This window comes from Camelina sativa, chromosome 12 (genome assembly GCF_000633955.1).
Source record: "Camelina sativa cultivar DH55 chromosome 12, Cs, whole genome shotgun sequence".
NCBI lineage: Eukaryota > Viridiplantae > Streptophyta > Magnoliopsida > Brassicales > Brassicaceae > Camelina > Camelina sativa.
The window spans coordinates 3,966,077-3,991,962 of NC_025696.1; the positions used below are offsets into that span (position 1 = coordinate 3,966,077).

General features: G+C 38.8%; 5 protein-coding genes across 8 annotated transcripts in view; 2 read left to right on the plus strand and 3 right to left on the minus strand.

Moving 5' to 3' along the window:
* The window catches only part of LOC104733172 (proline-rich receptor-like protein kinase PERK14), a 6,111-nt gene extending 5,000 nt beyond the window's left edge, over positions 1–1,111 (minus strand). The window contains exon 1 of the mRNA XM_010452777.2: positions 5–1,111. Within this exon, the coding sequence (XP_010451079.1) occupies positions 5–986 (982 nt within the window). The 5' untranslated portion in view covers positions 987–1,111. The remainder of the gene's footprint in view (positions 1–4) is intronic.
* Positions 2,940–16,324, minus strand: LOC104730000 (helicase and polymerase-containing protein TEBICHI-like). 3 transcript variants are annotated; one of them, XM_019234181.1, is made up of 29 exons: positions 15,980–16,324; positions 15,534–15,664; positions 14,880–14,962; positions 14,002–14,441; positions 13,657–13,888; positions 13,079–13,553; positions 12,699–12,988; positions 12,147–12,211; positions 11,908–12,013; positions 11,625–11,825; positions 11,270–11,470; positions 10,797–10,958; positions 10,409–10,648; positions 10,033–10,245; positions 9,520–9,870; positions 9,276–9,428; positions 8,722–8,943; positions 8,181–8,399; positions 7,985–8,102; positions 6,693–7,828; positions 6,281–6,478; positions 5,787–6,046; positions 5,437–5,626; positions 5,254–5,361; positions 4,413–4,765; positions 4,152–4,260; positions 3,780–3,920; positions 3,555–3,651; positions 2,940–3,457 (listed from the first exon to the last, which is right to left on the minus strand). In XM_019234181.1, exons 1-29 carry the CDS (start codon positions 16,114–16,116, stop codon positions 3,390–3,392), a joined length of 6,699 nt encoding a protein of 2,232 aa, XP_019089726.1. In that variant the 5' UTR covers positions 16,117–16,324; the 3' UTR covers positions 2,940–3,389. The 3 variants fall into 3 exon arrangements, with proteins under 3 accessions (XP_019089726.1, XP_010447355.1, XP_019089727.1); XM_010449053.1 differs by having other exon boundaries at positions 12,699–13,553; XM_019234182.1 differs by lacking the exon at positions 15,980–16,324 and having other exon boundaries at positions 12,699–13,553; positions 14,880–14,946; positions 15,534–15,615.
* On the plus strand, positions 16,632–18,175 carry LOC104730002. Its single transcript, XM_010449054.1, has 2 exons — positions 16,632–16,972; positions 17,348–18,175. The coding sequence occupies exons 1-2, from the start codon at positions 16,771–16,773 to the stop codon at positions 17,977–17,979; spliced, it is 834 nt and encodes a 277-aa protein (XP_010447356.1). The 5' UTR covers positions 16,632–16,770; the 3' UTR covers positions 17,980–18,175.
* On the plus strand, positions 18,895–22,675 carry LOC104730004 (probable E3 ubiquitin ligase SUD1). The gene is made up of 9 exons (XM_010449056.2): positions 18,895–19,213; positions 19,335–19,910; positions 20,003–20,443; positions 20,519–20,706; positions 20,799–21,110; positions 21,182–21,300; positions 21,399–21,550; positions 21,649–21,795; positions 21,893–22,675. The coding sequence occupies exons 1-9, from the start codon at positions 18,980–18,982 to the stop codon at positions 22,295–22,297; spliced, it is 2,574 nt and encodes an 857-aa protein (XP_010447358.1). The 5' UTR covers positions 18,895–18,979; the 3' UTR covers positions 22,298–22,675.
* LOC104730003 (serine/threonine-protein kinase AFC3-like) lies at positions 22,657–25,832 on the minus strand. Of its 2 annotated transcripts, XM_010449055.2 has the most exons (12): positions 25,426–25,832; positions 25,163–25,283; positions 24,958–24,984; positions 24,711–24,864; positions 24,569–24,617; positions 24,192–24,306; positions 23,941–24,032; positions 23,677–23,824; positions 23,505–23,569; positions 23,314–23,411; positions 23,115–23,220; positions 22,657–23,022 (listed from the first exon to the last, which is right to left on the minus strand). In XM_010449055.2, exons 1-12 carry the CDS (start codon positions 25,519–25,521, stop codon positions 22,891–22,893), a joined length of 1,203 nt encoding a protein of 400 aa, XP_010447357.1. In that variant the 5' UTR covers positions 25,522–25,832; the 3' UTR covers positions 22,657–22,890. The 2 variants fall into 2 exon arrangements, with proteins under 2 accessions (XP_010447357.1, XP_019089811.1); XM_019234266.1 differs by lacking the exons at positions 24,192–24,306; positions 24,958–24,984; positions 25,163–25,283; positions 25,426–25,832 and having other exon boundaries at positions 24,711–24,747.

Genomic DNA, 25,886 nt, shown 5'->3' on the forward strand with positions numbered 1-25,886 from the left:
ATACCTTTTGATGGAGTTTTGGATTGATGAGGAGCAGAGCTGTCGTTATTTCTATTTCTGGTAGCTCGGTAAAAGACAAAGAGAAGGCCTAACAGAACAAGTAGGAGAGCTCCAACGATTACAGCGCCAAATAAGAATCCGGCGGAAGAGCGGTGATACGACGTCGTCTCAGGCAGACTCTTCGGTACAAGTGGCTGTGGCGTTCCGGGAGATATCGATTCGCCGGGACTTGTCTTGGGCTCTATAACGGGCCCAATAGGTGGTGCTGCTGTCCCCGTTAGTGGGCCAGTAGGCCCAAAGAAAGGAAGAGTTGCTGTTGCCGGTGACTTCTTCGGCGGCGGAGTGGATGAAGAGGGGAATGGCGTCGTCGAGAGCGGTGGTTTAGGTGGAGCAGAAGTTTCCGGGAGAGTCGGAGTGCTCGGAGAAGGTTTTGGTGGGGAAGAATTGGTGGGAGGAGGAAGCGAAGGCTTAGGGGCACGGCGGCGAGGAGTAGACGGCGGTGGAGGAGAAGCCGTACTCGCCGGCGGGATTGAATCGGAGGGAAGTGAAGGAGGCGGCGGGAAAATGGGGTTTCCCGGCGGTGATGTCTCAAAGGGAAGCGGAGAAGGCGGCGGAGACGGTTTGGCGGGAAGGAAAGGCAATGGCGGTGAACCGGAAGGAGCTGAGGCCTGAGGAGACGGTGGAGATGGAGATTCTAACGGAGGCGACGGTGGAGATACTAATGGAAGAGTCGGTGGGGATACTAATGGAGGAGACGGTGGAGATGCTAACGGAGGAGATTCAATCGGAAGAGGCGGTGGCGAAGCGGTGGGAGCTAAGAGGGGCGGTGGGGGAGGCAACGGAGGAGGAGAGCTCAATGGCGGGGAAATAGGAGACAAAGGAGGAGCTGGAGGTGATGACGTGTCAGGTAAGGAATCTGACGGAGCTGAAGACGTGGCAGGCGGGGAATTAGCCGGAGCCGGCGAGGAAGAAGGAGAGAGCAACATTAAAACGACCGCGTTTCGTGGAAGGACGCAAAATTATTGGAAGAGTGAAGCTTTTTATTACAGTTACATACAGTAAGGGTCAGTCATAGAGGAAGCAGGTGAGAGAGGTATTGGGTAGTGTTAAGTGTAAGGTGTTTTTGTCGTATAGAGCAGTGTAAGCTTCTGACCGTGAGAATGTATTATCGCTTTCTCACCTGTGATTCTTTTTTAAAAAAAAAAATTTTGTTATTTTTCAATTTCCAGTGGTAGTTAAACTAACAAACACACAATTAGACAGCGGAGCAAATAACTCTAGCTTGCAACGCCGCTCGTGAGCAACCCACTACTTCATGTCCTCTTAATGTATTTTTTTTACTAATATTATCCCTTGATCGATCCCCAATTATGGATTCCAAGTTTTTAATGGAGTCTTTTTTGATAATGAGTTCCACTAAAGAGTTTCAGCAATGGAAAAGTATATCCTCAGGATTGATAGGTTCACGGGATGGGCCTAGCAAGATGCTTCTAACAAGTGGTATTTACTTCCTTTTCTTATATAACGACAATATATGAATTTCTAAAGTATTTTGAAATGTATAATCTGAGAGACCTTTAGTCTCTTTTTTCTAAAAATACAACTTTTGGGGTTCAAACCCTATAAAGTACATATCAAATCTATAAAAACAGAGCATACTTTGAAGTTTGAACCAATATATTTACTCCTTCTGAACCATCAAAAAGTGAAATTGCTTTCGCTAATCTTTATTTACAATGGTTTTGGATTGGAATAAAAATACACCAAATAATAAAAACGTGTCATTTAAAATCCAAGATAATAAGTATTCTTATATTCATACCCACGATTTTTCAACAAAATCAAAATTCCAATTTTAACCCGGTTATCTAATTAATTATTAATTTTTTAATATAAAAATTATCGGTTTTCTGTTAACCATGTCATCCCAAAAATTCACCCCAGTTATCTCTCTTCTTCCTCTTCCTCTCTCTCTAATCGTCGTTGCTCGATAATACCCAAAAACCAGGATTGATCAATCGGCGATGGAAGCTTGTTCTTGGGGTTTTAATCTCAACTAATTCTGCTCTGATACCATATTAGTTGAGTGGAACGAACAGAATCATTTCCATTCTTATCTTCATCCTCTCTTCTCCACCATCTTCATCGATTCTGTTCGATCCACTAAATATCTTCCCCAACACACCCATCTTCATTCTGAAACAGGCGGTACACCGGAGACGCAATCCCCACCTATTAGATCCGACGCTAACAAAGACGATTCCTTTGCAGTTACGACCTCAACATCAAACCTTTAACCGGAGTTAGCGAATTCCGCCGCAAGCCGTCGTATCTAATAATCATCTTCTAGTCTCTTTCTTTAGATTTAGATTTTTCTATTGCTGGGAATGTATCTAATCGTCAATGGTCATTTTAGCTTCTGCATTGAAGACAATCTGTACAAGATCATAATCGTGTGTTGTTCATGTGTGAAAAATCAATTTAATCAGGCCATGAATTATCGCAATTATTTTGTGGCTTTCATGTTTAATGTGCATGATCATTGCATTGTATAGCCATGTGTACAAAATAAGAGGTGAGGAAGATTGGAGAGCTTCTCTTGTATCCGATTTGATTGTTTCATTGGAGTTAGTCCTCATCTATGTTTTTTTTTAACTTTTGGTTGGTGATCGAAGAGTCCAGGACGATTAGAGAGAGAGGAAGAGGAAGAAGAGAGATAACCGGGGTGAATTTTTGGTATGACATGGTTAAAAGAAAACCAAAATTTTTTTATATTAAAAATAAATAATTAATTAGATAACCGTGTTAAAATAAGAATTTTGGTTTTGTTGTGGGTATAAAAATAACAACACTTATTATTTTGGGTTTTAAATAACACGTTTTTATTATTTGATGTATTTTTATTCCAATCCAAAACCATTGGGTATTAAACGTCCAAATAAAAATAATTTTGGGTTTTTTTTGACATTTTTCCCCAATAAAAAGTAGGTACTTATTTACAATCAAAAAGTAAACTTGTTTCCGCTAATCTTTCTACGATTTTGGTCAGTGTCTAAGTAAAAACTATGGTAGCTATTGAAGTTACCTTTTTTTAGTTAGAAGTATACAGAGACTCTTTTTGAAGCTTTGATAAGAGCCATCTGAGAACACAGCAGGAGCAATTCCCTTTGGCATGCTCCACGCATATGTACTTGCCTGTCAAAGAAGCCGGTGAGATCATTTTTCTTCATCACTTCATGAAGATGAATCAGAGCATGGCATCGAGTCAAGCCATGGATACTAAAACATTTTTGATGCATCATACTGGCCTGTGAGCGGGTTGCTCAAAACCATCCAACGCTCTTAGAATTGAATGTTGACGACTTGCTGAATTTTTGCTAATTTCTTACTTAATCAGCCTGAAACGGCTGTAAGGATCCCCATGTTTTCCCGACCTTCACTTTCACATGTAGAGGGACTGAAATATATAGAATATAATTAATAATGTCAATATATATACACATATCACATATGTACATCACATACTAAGAAGCTTAGTATACAAGGTAACATACCGAGAAGTGAAACCGCATTTTCCATGCTAGTTTGTAGCAATATTGCAGCTTCTTTTACATACAAAGGATCAACTTCCAGCACAAGTTCGTCATGCACCTGCGTTAAGATGTATCACAATAATTAGCTATAGACAATGATAAAATTACTTGCAGAAGGAAGTACGATATTGCATTGCATGTATGGAAAGAAACAAAACTCAAATAAAAAAACGGTGGAAAACTCACTTGTAGAAGAATTCGGCATCTCTCCTTTAACATGTGAAACCTACTTTCAGTTGAAGAACTAGATATTGCGGTACCAACATCATCAGCAATTGCAGAATAGATGTTTATCATCGCAATCTTGATTATATCAGCAGCAGATCCCTGAATAAACCCACAGCCAGGTAAAATTATTTAGTTAGGGACTGTTTCAACAAAGAGTTCTCTCTTAAGTGAATGAGACCCCTTAAAACCAATAGCACCAATCAAAGAGCAAAAAGGGAAGAGAACAGTTTTCAATCTAAATAGATAGTTTTTGTGAAATAGACAGTCTATTAAACGTGAGAGGATAACACTAAGCGTCAGGGAGAAAGAAAGGAAGAAACAAGATCAGACCTGGCACATGGAATTTACAGCTTGCCTTTGAGCCTTAGATTTCTCTTTCGCATTCCCAAATTTTATTTTCGACAAGAACCGCCTTCTTCCCTTGAGAGTCTGAATGTATCTGCATATCAAAATGTTCTGCAATGATGATTATAATTCATAAAAATACAACCTAATTGATCACATAAACTATGAGAAATATGATGGTTTAAAGGAACATATGGGAGTGGATTCAAACCAAATAGAAGGGGAAATAGAGTGTAACATCCTCACCCTTTTTCCTGGCAAAATGAAATGGTTTCGTTTAGCCAAGAGGTGACTGCAGGGAAAGAATTTTTAAAGCTTCTAATTTTCTCTTTGGCTTCATCTGAGCTGCACTCAAGCTGTTCTGCGAGCCTATTTGCACCCATTCCATAAAGAATTCCATAGATCAATCTTTTGGTCTGATCTCTATCATGTGGACTAACAGAACCTTCCGCTTTCCCAGTCCACTTTGCAGCTATCATTGTAAAGACATCACCTTCTGGCTGACTAAGCTGCGAAATCAACGAGGAATCTCTAGAAAAGTGTGCCATAAGTCGCAACTCTATCTGTGAATAATCTGCCGTCAAGAGTAACCAATTTTCCTGTGGTGGAAAAAGTCAACATTAAGTTCAACATTCAAGAAAACTTTTATGGCTAAGGTGATTAAAATACATGGGACCAAAGATGATGTGAAATACTCAACACTTTTGCCAGTAAAAGACCTATTATTCAGTATGGTTCTATCCTACTCTGGAGTTGTGCAAGATTTTGTTGTCATCTTCATTCCTTCACACTGAATGAACTTGAAATAATAAAACAGTCTTAACTTAGCAACTATGCGCTTCCAATACCTTTTCAACTGCATATGTGAAATCCCCTTAACCTCGGGTAACTAGCCTAATAACTCAGGAGGACCCAAACTACTGACCTCTCTACAATTATGCTCTGGAGGAAATAAATGCTTTCATTTTTTTTTTTTTTTGCCATTCTAAATAAATGCTTTCAGTTGTACAGTTCTTTTTTGAGAAATAATTTCTAGTTGGCTTGAAGACCAAAGACAAAAACTTTTAGCAATTACATAGAAATTTACCTGAGTAGGAACAAAGAAGTCACGTGCATTTATTTTGTAACGATCAGCATTTGAATTTACGTCCTTTCCATGGTTATCCAATATGAACTCTACTTCATGCTCAACAGACTGCAGAAAAGTAACATGGTCATTAATTTTAAGATACACGACAGAATGAAAAAGGAAACATAGCAAAAGTCATACTTGGAGATTAGGCTCCTCTATGGAAACCCGCCCTGTTGCTGTTGATGTTTGAAGCCAGCGGCCATGCAAAGTATACCTTTGCGTGCTCAAGCGTAGTTTAGCAAGCGAACAAATTGATCCAAGTGTACAATTTAAGAGCTTTGCCAAAGTGCGGTGTTCTTTGATAATTGGGACAACAGGATGCACATTCCTGGGACAAAGTTGTATACCGATGTGGTCAGACTAAAATAGAATCACAGTAGCTTAGGGGGAATCGTGTTCTTGATAACATAACCGCAGAGTTTTTCTTTATATAATTTACTGCTGAAAAGAACACAATGTAAGGAAAAGGAGTTAGTACTTTATAATACCTTAAAAGATCCAAGCAATGCTTATCAGTACTTGGATGAAGTTTCCCTTTAGATTGGTTTTCCGGTATGGGCAATTTCAACTGACCAAACAACACATTTGCAATATCAGCTGGGTTGTGCAATGAAAATGTCATGCCAGCCAATTCAAATGCTTTCTTCTCAAGGGACCGCAGTTTATCCCGCAATATATTCCGTGCTTTAAGGCATCCTTCTGTATCGACGCCTATACCCCAGAGTTCCATGTCTGCAAGGACATTAACCTGAAGCACACAATGAAAGCATTATGCTGCCGAAAAACAACTAACTTATCAGAGTTGAAATATCTTTGAATTGACTGCCTCCCTGGGCACTCCTCAGGAAGCTGTAAGGTAGCAAACACAGATGGCTGCTTGGGAAAATACACATAAATATTTAACTTTAAGCACATCATCCAGCGGGATGCTGGTGAAGTTTAGAAAATCTTCCGTAACTAAAGCAAGTTAAAGAAGATATACCAGCGGCATTTCAGTGGTTGTCAGTGCTTCAATAAGTTCTTCAGAAACAAGAATCTTCCAAAGAGCTGAACAAAGGGCTCTTGTTTGAGCAACCCGTCTGCAGCAACCATTGTGGGCAACCCTTCGGATCTGATTCCTCCATCTGCCACTGCGATTAGCAGCTTCAGCTGCCTCTGGGGATAGTCTTTTCTTTACTTCCTTTAACACCACATTAACAGTTTTAGTAACTTTGGATCAACAACTATAATAAGGAAGTACCTATAAGCTAAATCTGTGGGATGATAGACAAACCAAGAGATGATAAAAGATAAAAAAAATATTTATACTTTGTTGCTTTTCTTGTTTAACACCGTCATCAGGACACATATGATATATATTGCATTGATTCCAATAATAGTACATCTGGAATTACCTTTTCAATATTTGGATTTGAGTGTCTTTCCTCATCTGGCCAAAGAATCCATGTCACAATGCTCATATCAATGGTTTGGCTTATGTGAAGCGGAGGCATCATTAACCAAGATCCATCAACCAACTCAAGATCTCTGATCCCTTCCGCATGATTTAGGCGAGTGCATCTTTGGATTGAAATGGCGGGACTCTTAAGCACCTGAATCTGGACTTTTAAATTCCATGTGAACTTTCTCGTACTTACATTCCCCATTATTTTACTGATTCTGTTCCACCTAGACTTTATAACATCAAACATGTTGTGGGTGGCAAAAACCTCCTTCTTGCCAACAACTGCATCCTCCTCGATAAGCTTTTGTTTTTCTACACATTCCAGGTTGGGAAGATCCTTATTAAGATTGACATAGTATACAGGGGAGCTGTTCCAGCAGATAGCAATTCCATGTATCTCATAAGAGATGCGGGAATTCAAATTTTGTAGTTTATTATAGTGGATGTCGAAGAAAAACTCGCCAGCAGATTCCCACAGTTCCAGGAATGAATCAAATCCGCCACTAATATTTCCTGCAGTTATTGGACCCTTTTCACCTGTACCATCCTTATTACTCAGAGTAATATGCGAATTCCTAGTCAAATGCTGATCAACATTGTCCTCAGTTTTTATCTCTCTGTCATCGTAAACAGGGATAGGGGAAGTATCACTGGAAAGAATACCAACAGCACTAGGCCCATTAGTGCCGACTGTAGTTCCTATAGGTTGAAGATTAGGAAGATGACTGGTCAAGTTAACTTCTGATGAAACCCCTAATACGACCCTTGGCTTTTCTCTGTGATTATCTGTATCAAAGGTTTCACATTCCATGTGCCCCTCTATGCTTAATCTTCCTGGAACATGTCGTACTCCATCGGGACCAACAGAGCCTCTGGAATTATCTCTTTCAGTAGTTTGTTTTCCATTGGGACTCATAGCAGGAGCAGAAGGTAAGGGCTTTGAAAGCTCATGAACATCCAAACCAAGTGACTTAAAAGCAGAGAATGCAGCAGCCCTTGCCTCTTCTGCTTTCTCAAGAACAATTTTGCGTGCCCCGTTCTTGATTTTCTTGGCTAATCCCAAGTGTATCTTTCTTTGTCCTGTACCTGATACACACCATATTAACTCTGAGCACATTAGATGAAAGAGATACAATATTCTTTCTGACAAACATTCTACTTATCAATGTTTTATATCAGCTAGAGAGATCTCAATGAGGCAACCAAAACATCAATTTAAACTGTCTAAGAAAAGTGATTTACCTTCTTCTGCCCACGCTGAAGATTCAAAGAGAGCTTTGACAATTTCAGGGATGGATGCTTCAGCTATCGCCTGAGATGTACGCAAGCCGGCTTTGTACAACGCTCTAGCTCTTGAACCCTATTTATTTAAAACCAAAAACCAACTTTAGCAAGACTCTTCATATTCTAGCTATAAGTTCCTGGAAGCTGCAAGTACCTTTATATATGGAATGCTAGTAAGTTCAACAATCTCAGCCCTGACACCAAATGAAACACGGTTCTGGAACTTGGCTACTAATCCTTCCAAATCATGCCATCCCAGCCTCTCACAGAACACTGAAACCATGGAAGAAAACCTTCCAGCATTCTCCTGAAGCGCTTGAACCATGCCTCTAGCCACTTTGAACGCTTCACAGACCTCAGTCACAGAAGCTTCCTGCATTGCATAGTTCAAATACAAAAACAAACAAGTTAGCTATTAGAGACGTCGATCATCACCGTGCTTTCTGATGCAAAAGCAAACGTTTTCAGAAATTTTTAAAACAGGAAATATGATATAAACCAATTCATGCAAGGGCCAACCAAGTAAAAAATGTAAGTTAAATAAGCAGATTAACAAAATATAATGAAGCGTAGATGATCATGCAAGCTAGTAGGGGTTTACATATACAAGAACCAAAATAAAAGCTTTAGCAAAGATAAAATACAAAGAAAACGAAAAAAAAAACAAAAAAGCGGGGGGAGGGGGAGAGGGGCACCTGAACAAGTTTTGACAAGATGAGAGCAACGAAAAATCGCTTGCACACTCGAAGCATTTGTTCATCTGAAAGCATTTTCATGCTTGTTGAACCAAGCTGATTGTCATATTCTCCACGAAAATTGTTTTTTACATCCTGTGATCTGTTTCGAGTGCGAACTGTTGCACCATGTGCCATGCGCATCAGGAAAGGTTCGACCACTCCAACTCTATTGCCAACAGACTGAAATTGAGAGATAAAAAGTAAAAGTATCAGCATATAAAGATTTTCTGAAAAAAAACTACATGCACAAATAACAAGACCTAACTTTTATAGTTCTATTCAAAAAGATGCAAAAAACTTGAAGGTTGCAATTCAGCTTTCCACAACGGAAGTGAAGGAGAAAGAGAATGCATAACTATTTTGTAAAACACTAAAATTTTAATAAGAAGAGTAACATCTAAACTAGAATAACAGTCAATTTAGAGGAAGAAGTTAGCTAAAAACATACTTCCTGCTTGTCACCATATAATTATGCCATACATTAATAGAGAGAACAAAAGTTACAAAATTACCTGCTCTAAAGGAGACAATTCCATGAACCGTTCATAATACAATTCCCAGTTTGGTTCAACACCAACATTGATTGGTGTGACTAAGTAGACCAAATGTAAATCAGAAGCCATAACTAGTCCTTCACGTGCTCGTAGAAGATCATCCAGCACTATCTGCAGCAACACCAATTACATGGACGTCAAACATGCTTACATAATACTACATAAAATGCAATTTCAGTTATAAAGAGTCAGATTGGATTACAAGTGACTCCTCTGGGCAGAGTGAACTGCCAAAAGATCCACGTCCAAGGGGTGTTGCAGTGTATAACTTTGTCTCTTCATTCCACTCAAGAAATTTCCTGTGGCACAGCCACCGAAGAGAATCCTGAGCTGATTTGACCACATCTTGAAAGGGCTTTGTAGAATTCAGAAGTGTACATCTAACATAGCGATGAATATCTTTGGCAGTCTGAACAATTCCACCAGCCACAACTTCTAGAATTGCATGAGTCATTCCATTTTTATCCTCAGATAAACAAGACTGCAATGGTGGGCAGGTTTCATTAAGAAGTGCCATTATTCGCTTGAGTTCTCCAGGTTTGCAGATCAACACCTATTAAGAATATAAATTTAGAACAAGAACCAAAAGCCTAGAACACTGACACTCCAAACAAGAAAAAATGTATGTGAACATATGTCTAAGAAATGGAACAATGCATGCTTAAAAAGACAGAAGTTTTGATATGAAGTTTCCAGAGTCACAGAGAAGACATACACTTTCTCCTTTTGTATCAATCCCAGTCCGCCCAGCTCGACCAGACATTTGCTTGTACCTTGTTCCATCAATAAAATCACGGCCAATCATTGGTTGTCGAAAAATAACCCTCCTTGCAGGCAGATTAACCCCAGCCGCCAAAGTGGATGTAGCTGTTAGGACACGTACGAGACCCTTACGGTAACAGGTCTCAACTATCTCTCTTTCTTCTACCTGTAATACAAGTAGAGTTAGTTGGCCAGTGTACTAATGAATGGCGATATTCACTTTGCGTAAAATTCACCGTCGCCCATGTCAATAGAAAAAGAAACACAATCCCAGTATATAATCTAACCAGACAAGAAAAAAAAAAACTATGGTGAATGTGTAAACATACTGTAAGACCAGCATGGTGATAGGCAACCCCAGAGGGAAGAGTTTCTTCTAGTACAGGATCTACTCCAGACGGAGACCTTCGCAGGGCATCAATAGCAGATCCGATATCCATAAACTCACTATTTTCACCATCAACGTCTACGGGAACCTTTTTAATGAGCTTTGAAATATGCCTAGCAGTTGATTCGCATCCTTTCCGACTCGAACAAAATATCAGCACTGAATTGCCTTCTTGAACAACCTGGATCGCAACAGTAAATGTGAGTATTCCTTCTTGAACAAAATACGCGTACATGTTTTATCAAATACATATAGAAAAAATACAGGTACTAAATTAAGACTTTATACAGAAAGACATAAGAAGACACATAACTCTACCGAACCATTACCTCGTTACAAAGCTCAACTATATGGTCTGGGTCTTTTCCTCCCATATCAGCAACTTTTGGTATAGTCCTCACAACTTCCATCTTTTTATTGTAAACAGTGCTACCAACCTTAATATACTCCTCTAGTGGAACTGGTCGAAACTCTGTTTGATATAAAGCTGCCTTTCAACATGTAAAACAAAAATAAAGTTACAAGGCCACAATAACTTTGCAAAATGTTTCAATAGAGGTGAAGACAATAGCTTCGGAAAGTAACAAATAGAGAAAAACAATCATCACCCATTTAAGAGATCTGAAGATAAACATGTCTTCATTTTACAGAAACCATAAAGCTTATTAACAATCACAAACAGTATTTCTACCATATTCTTATAATTCCCATAGAATTCACAAATACTTGTATATCTGAAGATAAGTGTCATGCAACTGAGTGAGAGCAAAATATATACACACAAATTGTGATTTTTTCTTACTTGAAGCCAGTCAGCAACTGCTCCAACATTCGGCATTGTAGCACTCATACCCACAATTTGTAGGCCATGAGCAGGATCAGCCTTGCCACTGCTATTCCCTGAACTCTCACCACTACTTGATTCTGAACTTCCTTCACCAGCAGCATAACGAAGTTTCGTCAACATAAGCTCCAAAAGATAACCCCTATGTTGGTCACCCACCTATATAAACCATGCGCAGAAGATTCCTTTTAATGCATTCAGTACCAACTATACGAAGATAAACCAGATTAAAAACAAAAATAAAAAAAAGGTGGTTTCAGACAGTTATATGCTTATCCGAGATCCATGCAGATGAGATATTTGAAAACCATACCATATGTAGCTCATCTATAACTATTATCCCAAGTTCTGACAAACGACCCTCTTCAAGCAAGCGATTTATCAAAGAGTTGGCCTTCTCAATCGTGCAGACAGCCACAGAAGTGCCCTTTGGAAGTGTTCCACCACCCTGATTTCCATAGTAACTACGAACATGCTTACCAAGTGGTTCAAGAAGGACCTCAAGGTGTTCTGCCTGCACCCAATTGCAAATACAACTAAACTTACAGAAAGTGATAATATAAAACGTGTAGGATGCTTGGAGAAACAAAAGAAACCTTCTCCGCGCAAATGGATACATAAGGTAGCACAAGCAATGCCATTTTTCCAGTTGTTATGACCCGTCGCAGCATCAAGACTTCTGCAACAAAACTTTTACCAGCACTGCACAAACAGCATGGTTTTGAAATTGAACATGAATTCTTGTAAGATAGAAGCCTGTTAGTGAGATTAATCATACTGCTATCATGATCTGAAGAAAGTATAAGAAAAGAAGAAACTTTGAATTGGCAGATACCTTGTAGAAGCACAATATACCAAATTCCTTTTCTGCAAAACACCATCAACCTGAAGACACTCGACCTAGAAAATTCACAATTTGTATTCAGCTAATGAAAAGGACGTCAGAAGCAATAACATGCATACAAGAAAGAATAGGAAAACTTTTTCAGATATAATACTACTGACCCAAAATCACTCATTAATCCACAACAAAACTTAGAAAGTATAACTACAAAAGTAAAGAAAGAGTCGAAAATAAAAATTGCCTAGAAGTTTTGTACAAATTCATAAAACATATAAATAGGAAGAAAGAAACATATATCACATGTACAACCACCGCATAAATGATATAATAATGTCATGAAAAGGAACAAAGCATGAAAAGCAAATACTCTTGGATGGCGAATACTAGCTGCAGGCTCTCAGCTAATATTACACTTTTTAAACTGTACTAAGGAAGCAAATTCACATCTATCTATCTAGGAGTAGGAATATAGAAAATATTGATCAGTTGTATCTAAATATTATCAACAAATAACAACCCACAAATCAACAAACAGTTATGTACCTGCCAAGGATAGAGTTTAGATATTCCTTTCTTATTGTAAACGCTGCAAACTTCTGAGGGAAGCCAAGTGCTAAGATTTAAACCATCTTTATTACGATGAGAGCTTGAAGGAGTATGACTTTCTTCAGATTCACTAGAATCAACTGATTTCCTTAAGTTGCCTATCATAGAAACAGATCTTTCACTATGATTTTCCTCGCACAACAAAACTTTGTTTCTTTCGGATTCTGGATACACCCTGCCTATCGAGATATTATCTGCCTGAGCATTATTTGCAATATCAAGACATCCTTTATCATCAACAAAAACAGATTCAGATATCCTGCTGATTCCTCGAGTACTGTTATTCTGATCAAATGAAGCACATCGCTCTTGGTTACCTCCGTTTGTTTTCTTATCCTGAAACAAAAGTTCAAGGTTCTTGACAGGAAGCGGAGATGCTTCTTTATTAAAATCTCTCCCATGCGTCTCTACGACCTTTGAAAAACCAATGGCTTCTTTATCCTTTACTCTGCTTTCATCTATATCTAAACTTCTCTTTAACTTTTCACTGCAAGTATCTGTTTTGTTGCTGCATAAAAGAATAGTTCCATGTTGACTTCCATTTTTTGCTTCTACGGAACCAGATTGCTCAAATGGAATTTTCAAACCATCAGCAACTTGAATTGCTTCATTCCAGAAAGAATCTCCAGGTGAGAACATTGAGCTACCACTTCCTGACTTAGGGGTTCCAACAGGACATGATTTAACGGCTGATCCAGGTGTGTGGCATTCAGTTAAATGAGCAGACGATTCTGGTGCCTTAGTACACTTCCTCAAGCCCATTGGAATTTCAATAAGTTCAGTGCTCGGAATCTGTGAATATATTAGAACAGACACATAAAATAATATAAGATGAATCACTATGGCAAGAGGACAGGTAACCATTGCTGCTGATTTCACTTATATTTTCTTATACCTTCTTTGTAGGGTCTGAAACAGATTTAACTCTTTTATCAGCAATACTAGCGAGTGATTCCGGCTTACTCCCGAGAGGATATGCAAGTTCATCTAGTGATGGTATGATTTGGGAATCACAGCGCCTCTTGTGAGAAATTTTAATATCTTTGGATGGTGATGATGAACTGCTTTGACGCTTCAGTTCGCATGCCTTCTGATGTGAAGGTGAACCAATTACAGACTGCATTCCACTGCAATAAAACAGAACAATTGACTAGTCAGACAAAAAAAAGAATGGATGTTTCACCAAAGAACTCCTTCATGGTAATGAAAAGAATAGACAATTCAGCACAATGGACATTACCTACAATACAAGGACAAGAAACCAGTGGCAAAGTCTCTCAGTTCTGATTTATCTTTCTGGCTAGCACAGAGGAAATCATCTGTTGCATGGGCTTCAGTTGTAGCAACACCTTCTTTATGCAAATCTTGAGATCCGTTCTGGTTCAAACACCCTTCAACTCCTTTAGAAGTTGCAAGCCATACAGGTTTAGGCACGCAGGGGCGTATATTTTCACCAGCAGACGAAGCAGAAACCTCCATATCCAATTTTCTTGTAAACGCTTCCTGCCTCGCCTGCAACCCACTGTTGAAAGTGCTTTTGTCATCTAGAGAGGCTTTCAAGTAATTGTCCAAAGTGCCTTTGTCTCCAGGAGACTTTTCTCCTGTCACCTTCACATTTTTCTCATTTCTCCCAGACTTCAAATTTGGTGAAGAATGTTTCCTCTTCTTCGAATTAAAAAACTAGCAGTACAGTGACAAACAACATAAGAACATTTAGTCACTTTAGCTTCAATATCAGAAAAAAACTCCTTCTATTGGCCCACATCATAACTAATTCACTGTTCATAACTTGAATTAAGAAAAAAAGCTTCAAAAAAAAAAACCTTAATTTATGGGAAATCCATATCAAAATTGAAACTTTTTTTCATGGAAAGAAGAAAAAAAACGAGTCTTTCACTATCTTAGGGGAAAATTAAAATGACGAGATTCCACCACCTAAAGGTGGTTACGGGTCTACTCGAACAATTCAATTTCAATACATAGTTCATCGGATTTTAAAGACCAGTTCTTCAAGTCAGAAACTTTAACGCACAAAAGAGAAAGAAGAAGTAACAAACATCGACACTCGTCAACACTTCGCGAAGACAAATTTTTTCAGAGAAAGAGAGAGAAACGAACCTGATCAATCCGCGATTTAGAGGAACCCGAGTCCATCGGCGGAGAAAGAAGAGTAACCGCCGGAGATCTGGAAAAAAAAAACCCTAGTCGGCGAGTTTAGCGCCGGGGTGGAGTAAGGAGCGCCCAAATTGGAGGCAGATGTAGAAAATTAAATCTGTAGCGTTTGAATTTTTGTTATCAGAGCTGCTCTCTCTCTCTCTCTCTCTCTCTCTCTATTTCTGTATTATTTATTTTTATTTTTTTCCTTAAAAGGTTCGATTTTTTTTTTTTTTGGTTTTCACGCTCGAAATTTCAATTTGAACTATAAAGTTGTTTTTGGCTCCATGTCTCTCAAATCAAAAATATGATAAAAATTCGTTTTATAGTCAAGTAAGCAACGAGTTTGGGAGATGCCAAGTCATCTTTTACTCAAAACCAACTCACATTAGCACAAATGCGTTTGATACAAATCATGTATACAAGTGCGTTTGTGTACTAAGTGAGCATCAAAAGGGCTTAAACCAACCAAATGACTTAGTTAATGTGCGGTTTTTTAGTCAAGCATATGCAACCCTAGAGAACCAATCACAGAGTGTTAATGCAATCAGCCAATTGGGTTAAAACATACACACATACATAAACAAAAGGGGAGAAGAATCCAAAAGTAAGACAAACCTTTCCTCTGAGAAAACAAAGGAGGGCCTCCCATACGCTGGACGAAGAACTCATACTGGTTCTGGATGGCATCTTCTTTGTTTGAGTCAGAAAATATAGATCGAAACCATTCTTCTTCGTCATCATATACCCTAAACCCTCCATTTCAAAACCAAGAATCAACAAGATATCCCTTAAGAACAAACAACAAAGGTCCAAATAAATAGAGAACTTCTACTGTCAAAAATCTTAACAAATTGCAAGCCAAAAATCCACAATTTCTCATTTGAACAAGCAGAGACTGGACTTGATACTTAAAAAAATATTAAAAAGTCACACTTTCAACCACAGTCTCCTAGGCTAGGCTAAGGAATGAGCTTTAACAAGTGAGGGTTATGATGTTTATAATAAAATAACCCAGAGGAAACAGATAGATAGATAGTTAGAGAAAAGGGAATTGAAAGAACCTGGTGTAGAAATTGGTGGAGAGATTGATGAAGGTCTGAAGACCGAGCTTTTCGAACAGATTGGATTCGTCGATAGCGAAGGCCTCAGCCTGATCGACGCCGCTCAACACCGATGCCTTCTCCTGCAGCGATTGCATCTCTCTCTCTCTATCTCTGGTGCGGAGTGGTGAGAAGAGAAATTGTGGGCGATACGATTGAATTTATTTTTTTAAAAGAAGGAATGGGGCTTTCTCTCTCATTCGTGGTGGTCGCGTGGAGGCAACGCTCTCTTAACTAACTAGTTGTACTAATTGCGCCTTTTGGCATATGCCACATGACCAAACACACTAGATATAGTTAGAGACTTGTCTTTGGAGTTTGTACCTTCTTCTTTTTTTATTCTCTTTGGTCCAGTCAATTTATAAAATTAGTTCCTCCTCTTGTTATCAGTTATCACACTATGTCATTGTCAACATTGTCTTCTTCTTCTTCTTCTTTTTTTTTTCTAGGAATTTTCCAAAATGTTTTTTTCTGAATTTTTACCAATGGTTTTTTGACTTGAAAAAATTATCATATATACCTAAATGTTTTATTTATTGTGGCAGTTTTTGTTTTCTGGGCCTATAACTAGGCCTGTATTATAAAGCCCATTACTCCAAACTCTTTTATTGGCGATTTGCGTTTGATGAAGAAAAGAAAAAGTGGTTTAAAATCGGCGTTTTAAAAGAAGACCCGAGGCTGAGCTTTTTGACGACCACCACGAAGGATATATCAACAGCGTCGTCGATTTTGTTTGGTTTCCCGGTGAGGCGATGGCGACGAACAGCAGAGAAGCAAGGAGGCGTAAGATCTTAGAAAGAGGATCTGATCGTTTAGCTTTTATCACTGGTCAAATCAACGGCGTTCCTCCTCCACCATCTCCTTCCGATTCTACTTCTTCCCTTTCCCACTCTCTTCTCCAATCCTCACCGGACACGATTCCCCCGCCTCATCAGATTCCTCAAGAAGAAATCGGTGCTCTCTCTCTCTCTCTCTCTCTCTCTCTCTCTCTCTTTAGGGCGTATTAATTAAAGTCGTTGAATTGTTCGATTTCCGTTGGTTGTTTATGTGTGTATTTGCATTGCATCTTTGCGTTTCTCGTTTTTTTGTTATTTTCGCATTGGGCGGTGAGAAGATAAAGCCATGCCCTTTTTTAATTTGAGCTAGGTTAATTGAAATCAAGTAGGCTTCTTTGATCATATTTGATGTGTTGTTTTGGCCTAGTTACAGATGTGTAGGAACCCTATATGCTTGAATTAGGGCAAATTTTGTTGATTAGAATAAGATGCACAAGTATCCCATTAAGAGAAGCCAGGGGAGTAACTTACTGATTTTGTTGTGGAATTGCAGCTTTCACAAGTCCACAAGAAAACATCTCCAACGCTGCGGTGGTTGATAATGCAGATCATATCATCCATCGAAGCAGAGCAGAATCGGTTCAACCTCACAGGTATGCTGAAACATTGGCAGATTCAGATCCTAGAGACGCAACAATACAACCAACTCCTACAACTTCAAGTGCTCAAATTCCATCAGTGGTAGATTTAGGTGCTTCTCAAGCATTTATTCCTCTGGCTAGTTCACTGAGCACCATCAAACCAAAGCACATTGGAGCGGCCATTGATGCTTCAGAATACCTACGGATGTTTTCAGCTCTTGGGATTGCACTTGTTGTCATACTATCTCGTCTCGGGTTCTCTTCCTTAGTCAACATAGTAAGCTTCAGGCCTGTTTTCTTGCTCATATTGACCGATGCCACAATTGTGCTTGGACGTGTTCTGCTGAGTCATCGTGGAGATCCGCCCTCAGCCTCTGCCTCGGAGACAGTAATGAACGGGCAGGGTATAGCAGAACAAGTCAGCAATGCTTTGGAGACGGCGATGATGGTGAAGAAGATAATGGACGCACTCCTTATGGATTTTAGCTTGTACGCTGTGATTCTCATATGTGGCCTCTTGGTTACCCAAAGCATCTTTCCTTAGGTCATTTATCAAGTAGGTTTGTTTGTGCTCGGTAGTTTTGTGTTTGTTTGCTTCTGGTTTTAAAATTATAGTTAGTTCCAAAACATTTCTACTTACATTAGTTTACATGTCTCAAATATCGTTTTTTATTTTATTTTGAGTTAACCAAGAGTTACCCTTTTGGTTGATGCTAAGTAAGTTGAGTTCACTTGCGCGACAGATCGTTCGTTATTTATTGGTGTTCAGTACTTTGGAAAAAGACAATTTATGGTTCTCCTTCGTTTGTTTCGTATACTGACTGTGTGTATTAGGGTAGTTGGGTATCACGTCTCAGCTTCGTCCTTGCCATTAATAAACATACACACATCTCAAATTTAATATTACAGAACACACTGTCTCAGATTCTGTTTTTTGGACCCTATAAAATTGGCCAATGAGAGAGTTGCCTTAATGATTTTTTAAAAACACTTTTACATTATTTTGGAATTCCTTGCTCACCACATTTCTTGCTTCTGCCTGGAATTTAAAACTTATTCGTATTTGGTAATTGTTTCAACAACCCACTTAAACAAAACCCTGTTCTAGTCACTAAAAAATTCTTACTATCACTTTTTATTATGTAGATCAGGTCTAGTTTTTTAATGATTTAATCTCTGAAAGGGAAGTTAAAGTTAAATGTGGAAACTATAAAGGAAAAAAAAAAGAGGAAGAAGTGAAATTTCTAGCTGTGATCATAAATTAACCGAGGAAGCAACGTGGTAAGTCACTCTGTAGCTGTCAAAGTAAGAAACAGAGAAACCATACGTCACTCGACGAATCGTAACCGTTTATTTCATTTTTCTTCTTTTTTACAATCGTTAAAATTATTTATTTTATTAATTTATATAAATACGTATCTTTTACTCTTTGGGAGCCATTTTTTTTCTTTTGCCGCTAAAGTAGTGAAGTGCAGAAACAGATACAGAGAAAGAGAGAGAGAGAGAGTACAAATTTACAATAGAAGGTTTCTTGTTCCCGGGAAATGGAGATATCTCCGACGGAAGACAAACTCGTTGGCTCCGGCGACGACGAAGCTGTTCCTACACAAGTATCCGTCATAAAAAACGAAGCTTTAGACATTTGTCGGATTTGCCAATCACCAGATGAACCAAACAATCCGTTGAGACATCCATGCGCGTGTCGAGGCTCTCTCAAGTTTGTTCACTCAGATTGTCTTTTTCTCTGGCTCAATCGCCGTAAACGCAACCACTGCGAGGTTTTTTAGTTAAACCCTTTCTCTAAAACTCTGTTTCCTCTGCAACGAATTGAGTTTAAAGTTTACTGCTTTTTAATGTGATTATGAGGAAGAACTCTCTAAAGTCTCTCTCTATCTGCAGATTTGTAAACGACGCTACTCAACTGTTCCGATTTATTCCGAGAACGCTCCAGAGAGACTATCATGTCACGAATTCTTAATGGGATTGCTACTGAGAGCATTACGTTTCATGACTTGGATTCTTCCTTGGGTCTTGATGATTCCTTTCAACGCGTATTGCTTTTCTTTTCTCCCTTTGGACAAGGAAACTGAGTTTGTGAACCAGACTGTTTTAGAACTGTCCTTGAAATTTCCTGGCCTGTTTTACACTGCTGAAATAGTGTTTGATATCACCTTTATGGTTGTCTCTATGGAAATTATGGAAGAGATTTTAAGGAGACACCCTGAGTTGTTACGTCTTATGATCATCTTAGAGAACGGTCTAAGAGATAGAGATGTTACTGGCGTTTTGCTGCTGTTAGGAAATCATTTACATATTCTGAATGATTGGTGGCATGATCAGCTCTTACACTTGCCATTTCTCCATATCTTTCAGAGGGGACCTCTTCCACTAGTGTTTGTTCCTCGAAACACGCCTCTTCATCAATTTGGATCCATCAGAAGGGTTTTTTTCCTTTTCAATGACGACACTTTTGCTGTGAGTCTTTTGATGTTAGCTTTCCGGATTAACATTAAGTCATGTTTCACCATGTTGAGTAACAGATTCTTGTTATTTTATTTTCTCTACAGGTTCTTGCCATCAACATCTATTGGTCTTCTCTCAAAGTTTTTATACCATTTTCGATTGGCCGAGCTGTCTTCTTTCTTCTACGCTGTTTCCCACATGTTTGGATTGAGGAAAATGCATCTGAATTAGCTGCCGGAAAAATGGTTATATTCTCGGTTTTATTGGCTTACCTTGGAAGCGTCTTCCCTCTGCCTCGAAACAGAACAAGACTCAGATGGTTTTCTCCGCCAGTTAAGAAAACGTTCATCTTGTGCTTTAAACTCGGTGTTCTGCCTTGTATACTTGGTTGCTGGCTAGATTTCTGCACTTCCCCTATAATGGGAGAAACAGTTTCCCAAAGCATTGAGGTTCTTTCAGACTATCCACACCTGGCTGCAAAACATTGGCATATGGGAATTTTCTACTTGGTAGTTGCTATACGTTGCATGGAGGCTATCCAAAAGGTAACATTTGAATTTTTTTGTTGCCATCCTCACGCATCATCAGATATACTAACTTTTTCTTCTTCCTTTTGGCAGATACTTCAGAAACGAGCCTTTTGGTATCTGATAGATGTTGCAGAACCAAACTACAAAATCACTAAACTGCATCTTGGTCCCATCCTCTTGGCGTTTGCTTTACATGGAGCAATGGTGGTGGTTGTGCTTTACTTACCAGTAAAAACAATGAGTCTCATCAGCCAGTCCTTTTTCCCTCTCCAATTTGGGTATGTTCCTCTGGACCTTACCACATAATGTTTCTAATTTCTCGATTCTTAAACATTATGTATTAAAATTTACGCTCACGGGATGCATGCAGGGTCTACGATGAAGATTTTGTGCTTGGTTTACTTATTGCTTATACGTGCCTAATTAGACTTGGCCCTCGGTGGTTAGTCAATTATATTACACCATCCCTCAGACCCATAGTTCACAAGTGGGTTATCACTATCAGTTCTATGCTCAAGTTGAGTGACTTCTTGCTTGGAGAGCCCCGCAGAGACCGTGTAAATCGTAATATGAGACCACAGTTTCTATTATTTGGCGTAGCTGAAGGCTCTATGGTCAGTTTGTATGGATCTCAAAGCGATACCACCTGTGAAGAGGATACAAATGACCAACGAGATAAAAGGTAACCAAGGAAACGCTTTAAATAAAAACACTTCTGGTACAAAATTCATTCTGATCAGTTGTAAGTTTCAGTTTTATGCTAAGGATTGGAGTGATGTTTGTTCTAGCTGCTATGAGTATGTTTCTTGTTAGTACAACCCTCATGGCTTTACCAATTCTAGTTGGAAGGGCCTTCGGACTCAAACACGACGGTTTGTAATTTTCTTAATCTTGCTTCATACGTATATCTCCTTTGTTTTATGCTTCTAATGTTTTTAAAAGTGACTCTTTGCAAATCAATCATTTTTAGATCTTTGTGCTTTCTGGATTGGATTCTGTATCCTACGAGGAATCTATATCTTCATTTGCTTCGTCTATGATCATTTCGTGACGGGAAGAACTGATTTACTTCTCAACCATGCCCTCATGTTCATAAGGAATGTCTTGTTATTCTCCATATGGGTAAGAAGACTCAATATCTTTCTATGAAAATTATGACTTTTGAATAATCTTTTGTTTTGGACTTATATGCTATATAACTTGTAAACCCTGATGAATAGATCTCCATCATACCGGGATTGCTCGGTCTCCTTATCAACCTTATGATCATCATCCCATCACAAGTTCCGCTACATGATTCCCCAGTATATAAGTTGCACCACAATTGGTTGCGTGGTGTAGTCGTCCTACACATCTGGATCTTTCTGGTAAAGAAAGTTTTGTTTTCATCATTATTGCTTCAATCAAGAACTTGTTTTCATTTTGTTTGTTGCGTAACAAGTAACTGCTGTTCTTCCCTCGCAGACTATGCGCACACGGATCAACTGTTTCACGACTGTGGCGTGGCGGGAAAAGCTTCAGAGAATCAGAAGCGTCGGAATCAACAGACTTCCCTTTACATGGCTGATTCGAGATGTTATTGGTTCCATCATAGTGTCTCTTTTATTCACTCTCTGCGTTCCCTACGTGGTGGTGAACTCTCTGTTCCCGATTCTTGGATTTTCGGATGAAGTCAACTTAGCCGTCCAGCGGTTCATTTGGCCAGCGATCCTCACCTTAATCCCCATATGGTTCAGTGTCAAGCTCACTCGTGATCTTATCATTTACCTTCACCAACTGGAATTTGATCATCGATACAAAGTGGGAGAGAGGCTGATGGATTTCACTGAAGATCTTGCTGGAGTAACAACGACCAAAACTAATGGCTAATGATAGAGAATAGTCTTCAACAACAAGTACATAAACTAGAGTTTCTTATGTTATAGTAGTATCTCTTAACTAAAGAATCTATGAAATGCAAACAAAATCCTAAGACGATGACTAGTAGGATTCAAAAGGTTCTGGAACTTGGTAGTTATATTTAATGTCTACATTCTCCCTCTTCATGTTCCATCCTTTATTTCAACTTCATTGGAAAAACGCTTTAAAACTTTGAATTTTGCCACAAATATATTTTGTTTAACATCTCATTTATATTCACCGAGATGTGGATTACTCGGCCTTTATTGAAGGTTATGAAGAATCGAATCTATGGGTAATGGATATTGCAGTTGTGTAGTTTCAAAATGTGATGTAAATTTTTTTATTCTCAACAACACAAATGTACAACAGAGGTGTTTTCCAGAATAAATGTATAGCCAAACTTGAAACTGGAACTGGAATACTATTGTTTGGTGCTAATGAGAAAAGGGAGCTTTAGAATCTAACAAAAAAACACTTGTTACCAAGTAAAATTCTACATTTTATGGCGATCATTGTTCTTTAGACACACTTGCTTCATCTGATTTTGCATCTTCTCAACTTCAACTCTTCAAAAAAGGATGATCAAGAGCTTCGTTTGCTGTGAGACGCTCAGATGGATCATATGTCAGTAAACCATACAACAAATCTGCAAATCTGGATCTTGTGTTGTCAACATGTTTCGATACCATATCCTGCAAGAATAGTGAGCAGTTCCTACTTCAGGTCACGGCATATCAGACAAAAGATACATCACTAGACAATAAGAATTTGATGGCTCTTAAACCTTGAGACGATCCAGTCTTTTTACAGCCCTAATACTCTCTCGAGAGTTGGCTCCTTCTGGCCAATTCAACCTACTCCCTCTCCTAAAATATTTCTCAGCACCCCGGCTGCAAAAACATAATGACCGTACATGCAATAAGCGATGAGCATTTTATCTCTCTGTGGACTTTCGTGTAAGTTTGTGGAAATAGAAAACTAACCAGGCTTTTCGGGTCATATGTTCAGGCAAAGGTCCCAATGCCCTCTCCATCATAGCTAGATGTTCTAAGTTATCATGCGTCTGAAAGAGAGCCTCACCCTATCGTACAGTTTACATGTGTTGACAATAGTAAGCAAGACTACTTAAAATTAGGAGATAATAATTCATACAACAAGATGAGAAAGACTTTACCGTGCATAATTCAAATAATATACAACCTACACTCCATAAGTCACACTGGTAACTCCATCCTAGACCTGTAATGATATGCCGCTGGTTAGTTACCAGAAAATATGTTCACTGGTAAGTGTCAGCTACACAATCCGCAAGCATGTATCCAGGAGCAATTAACTGAATTACTTACCTAAAATGACTTCCGGAGACCTGTAATGCCTTGTTTGGACAATGGAGTGATGAATCCGGTTATCACAAACAGTACTGCCAAAATCAATCAGTTTAATGGCGCTTGACTTTGGCAAGCACCTGAAATGCGTCTCATTTGACGCACTCCTCTGTTAATTCAAATCAAACACCAACTTGTCAGAAGAGCAACTCTTTCAAAATACTAGCCTATCATTACTACATAGTTTACCCAAACCCAACCTTAACCTAATTCAGTTCCAGATACCTTATTGTCAGGAAGCTTTACATTTTCAGAAGACACCAAAAGAATGTTTTCAGGCTTGAGGTCGGTGTGAACTAATTGTAACTCGTGCATATCTGTAGATATAAGAAAGAAACAATGTTAAGAGCACAGAGGCATTAGGTAGGAACTACAACTACTGACCCCAGACAGAAAAGAAACAGTTACGGTAACATGCTACTATGCTAGATACGATAATTGTATACAATAACAGCAGAAAGGAACAATTCACAGACATGCTACAGATTCCAAAAGCTGGCATCCAAAATCCCGAACAAGGGCCAGAGGAAATGCAGAGTATTTATTTCTCTTAAGAAAGTCAAACAAACTTGGCCCAAGCTTCTCAAACACCTGGTATCACCATTAGAAATCATAAGGAAGGTTTTGTTTAGTTCCAGTCTTCATTGACAAAATCCACATGGATAAACTAACTACACAAACACTATACACGGAATTGGATTTCTGTGACTTAAGGTATCATACAAAAAGAAAGGTAGACAGAAAGATTAAGATTCATTCACTTCTTACAATACCAAAGCTCATAGGTTATTGAACATAGAACCACTTAAATATTAGATCGTAGAAATCAATGAAACTTGATCGGGACACTTACAATGCAAATATGATTCCGGTAATCAAACCAGTTCTTCATCTGTACACAGCTGCAAGGACAAAGCAGAAACGAAGAAACTGAGCAATGAAACAATGCCACTCTTGCGATCAGATAAAAAATCTAGAAGATAAATAATATATACCGTGTGCGGCCTTTATCACTCTTTAAAAGTTTTTGAAGAACATCAATTTCAATCATTGCTGCATCCCGGTATTTCTTAATGCTTCGTATAATCTTAATTGCGACATATTCTTTTGTATCACGATCCCAACATTCCAAAACCCGACCAAACGTGCCTACAACACCAGCAAGTTCACTGAAATGGCACGATTTTTGATTCACAAAAACAGTTTTTTATCTCGAACACACCATGCCACTTGACAGCTAACCTTCACCCATCTTGCTTAGTATTTTATCTGTCAAAACAGAACACACAGTGGAGTTAAGTTAAACAACTAAAAATGTTCAAAATGGATTCTTATGTCAATGAAACAACACCAAAACGAAAAGATCATCTCTAGTAACAATGCACATATACTACCATGTAAACTTGATCAATCAAATAAAATTCATGAATTTGTTTTATAAACTCACATCTAGGAGTGAGATTCTCCCTCAAAGTGAAAACATAATGACCATCACGATCATCCTCCCTTAAAGGTGGAGACAAAACCCTCCCATCGCTTCCATGTCCTCTAATCACAGCTCTTTTAGCCTATCCCAAAAAAGTCAAAATTCAAAATGTCAGCATATCAAAACCTCACCACACACACACACACACAAAAACATAAATGCCCTAATTCTAATTTCCAAATGTCAAAAGATCAAATTTTTTTAATTATTATTTATAAAGCAACCTCAGGTTCAGGAGGAGCCTCGTCCCAGGTCATACGAGGACGTTTTCTGACTCGTTCTTGATCCATCTTCTCGAATCCGTTGTTAGCAGCTACCATCACCGACGTTGAGAATCGATCACCGACGCATCTAGAACGGAATCTGAAGCCAATCTGCAGCTAAAAGAGGGAAAATTTCTACCAGACGTAGATAATAATAAAAGCAACAAGGCGGCGAATCGAGCGAAGGGCGGCGATTTATCTTTGCGAGCTAGGGTTTCCAACTATAGAACTATAGAGAGAGAGTGCGAAGAGAAGAGAGAGAGAGAGAGAGAGAGAGAGAGAGAGTCTTAAAATCTCAGCCAATTTTGGTTACCGGCCAAATCCCTTGGGGTCGAGGTCGAATCGCGACATCCACCAATTGCATTTTTCCACTTTCCCAGTCGAACAACCCGATTGATGATGATGGTAACCCAGAATTATTG